The sequence below is a fragment of the Aspergillus pseudonomiae genome, assembly GCF_009193645.1.
Source record: "Aspergillus pseudonomiae strain CBS 119388 unplaced genomic scaffold BDV37scaffold_264, whole genome shotgun sequence".
In the NCBI taxonomy this organism is placed as follows: domain Eukaryota; kingdom Fungi; phylum Ascomycota; class Eurotiomycetes; order Eurotiales; family Aspergillaceae; genus Aspergillus; species Aspergillus pseudonomiae.
This window is the reverse complement of record NW_022476256.1, coordinates 2,959-5,498: the sequence shown is the minus strand read 5'-3', so window position 1 is coordinate 5,498 and position 2,540 is coordinate 2,959. Positions and strand designations below refer to the sequence as shown.

General features: G+C 42.1%; 1 protein-coding gene across 1 annotated transcript; it reads left to right on the top strand.

Annotated features, from left to right (window-relative positions):
- Positions 1-1,487: 1,487 nt before the first annotated feature.
- BDV37DRAFT_289991 (uncharacterized protein) lies at positions 1,488-2,224 on the top strand (the record flags this gene model as incomplete). Its single annotated transcript, XM_032088612.1, has 6 exons — positions 1,488-1,538; positions 1,585-1,629; positions 1,685-1,750; positions 1,812-1,979; positions 2,033-2,138; positions 2,208-2,224. 6 exons carry the CDS (start codon positions 1,488-1,490, stop codon positions 2,222-2,224), a joined length of 453 nt encoding a protein of 150 aa, XP_031934100.1.
- Positions 2,225-2,540: the final 316 nt, after the last annotated feature.

Sequence of the window (2,540 nt, the reverse complement as noted above, 5' to 3'; positions counted from 1 at the left end):
CAGGTATTTGATGGTACTTCCATTCATGCAATAGCAGTTACCGACAAATAATTCGCCGATCCTATTGTGAATTGCGGTTAGATAATTCGGATAATCCATATTGCAAGACTGTCACTAACTTCACTGCACACGCAGATACAGATGGAGAGGATAATTCTGCTCCCAACGTAGTACTCATTGTCTCAATATGGGACAGACCATCTGCAGACGTAGGGTGTTTGGCTGATGCCGTTACGATGGACTCCGGGGGCTGCGTGTTAGATTGAGGACCTTCACTTGAGCTGTTTGGTCGTCCCTGGCGGGAGTTAGCTTCGCTTTCGATAGGTATCACTGAGTATGTTTGGGTCGTTCGAGGTGGTTGAGTAAGTGTGGTCACAATCTGGTTTGCCGGTGAGCTAGATGTACTTCGCTCTGATTTCTCTGTGGCTGTCACAGCGTTGCTAGATTGTGAAGATACACCTGAAATCAACAGCGAGATTTCTTCACACACAAAGCTTGAGTCTTGCTGACCTATTATAAATCAGTAAACGTGAAGAAAAACCACTGAGGAAACGCACAATCACGAAAAACAGCGGCAAGCTGAACTTCACATCCTTCTCTCACCGAGATGGAACGTTCTTGCCCGCCATGTACTGACCGCAAAATTACATTAGTATTAGTGAAACTTGTGAGAAAGGTGCAAGCTCCTCCAACGCCTCCCCCAGATTGCTGTTGTGCTCTTGCTGATATGGCAGCTGCAAGCGCGATAATATAGTAATAAATCATTGGGATAATAGTTTTTAGATATAGTTTTCACTGGAATAATGTGTCTATTACCACTCTGACGTTACTTTGGTTACATACTTATACTTTCATTTCATTAGTACTTTACTAAGTCATCTACAAGTTTTAGTTCATTGCCGAGTACTTAGCGAACCAAAGTTTCTTCTTAGAATCCATTTCTAAAAGGCTCTTACAAGCCTGTTTAAACCCAGTAAAAAGCATCGTCAATATCTAGAGGACATTGATTATCCGGTCGAGCTGAAAGAACTGAAGCAGGGTTCTAGGTACAGTATCCCTTACAATTGTTTGAGCAAAGTTTATGCAGGGTGTTTAACCTACATTAACATATGACTTATTATGTTTCTGACCACACAATGATAGTTTCTAATGACGAACAGAGCGCAACAAAAAGGTACTGCCCATGGGAAATAATTTTGGAGATATCAAGAATGTATATGGATCATTTTATATTGTCAAAACCTTTTGCAGGAAGTGAACCATGAATAAAGCCTAAGGTTCTACGGGCCAATGTTATATTTGGACTCAACTAAGCAAGGCTTGAGCAATGGTTATGGCTGTGGTATATAATATCGATCAGGCAATGATGGGATGCATAGCTGTTGTAGATTGTACTGATCTTGCCACAAAGATATAAACCGGTTGGTTCCTGCTGTCCTGTGCCGTACATAGTCACTAATTAGATTTGTCTAAAGTACGCAGATACAATGTTCAAAAGCAGGTGCATTCTGACGTTATTCCTGTTTTTAGCGACAGTGGTTTGTTGTCAAGTCCTTCTGGTTTGTTCCTTACTGACTGCAGTAGATCTACGGTGCTGCAGCTTACCCAGGAGTCAGGAGAACTAGCACAGTATGGGCGAAACCATATGGAGAATCTTGAGTTTTAGCTTACTTTCCGTGCACAGATTTTGAATTCGCCGAACTTTCCTGCTCCTGCCCTTGAGGAGAGAGGTCTACCGGGAAAGCGTGGTGTGAGCTCCTACAAGAGAACTCGTTGAAGGTACCCAATGGCTTACATCTCTTTAAAAATAGGTAGGAAAGCCCATCTGCGATTTCACACGCGGCCTCGCCTACATTGAGCCCACTGACGTGAATATCAATCATCTGCGAGACGCTAAAGATACTTATTGTGGTGCTGAAGCCGGCAATTGTGCCCGTGTATCTTACCTTAACAGCTCTTCGATATTCTTTTGTAACTATGTATGATAAAACACTCTTTCTGAAGTTGAAGGTGAGTATTAATAGGCCAATAGAACACAAATCGCATATATACCAAATGCGGGAATCTCATTGAGCCTGCGCTGGCCATATATGAGGACTGCCGGCTCGCATCTCGATATACTTATGGCTATCTTAGCGGTATGATACGAAATGGAAGTGTGGACGAAGATATAGTTACAACGGAAGTTGCTTACTACTTACGGCTAGGTGCTGAGCTTCCGTAAGAGAGATACGTACTCGCCTCATAAGTCTTGACATGCGAAGCGCGGTGGGATGCTCCATGAACACAATTTTCCCTTGAGTAAGACTAGATATTGTGTAGCTAGTGAGTTGTTTTACAAGATATTAAACTTATTTTCATATATGCATGGCCTTAAGCAAATGGTAAATTACAGTAATGGCAAGTTACGTCAACGATAACGGTCGTCAAGCTCTGCGATCTTCTTGGGCTCTCCTAATCTGACATCATATAATGTCAAATGATATATATGAACAAGTGACACATACATAGTAATTCCAAATATATGCCGTGCTTCAAGA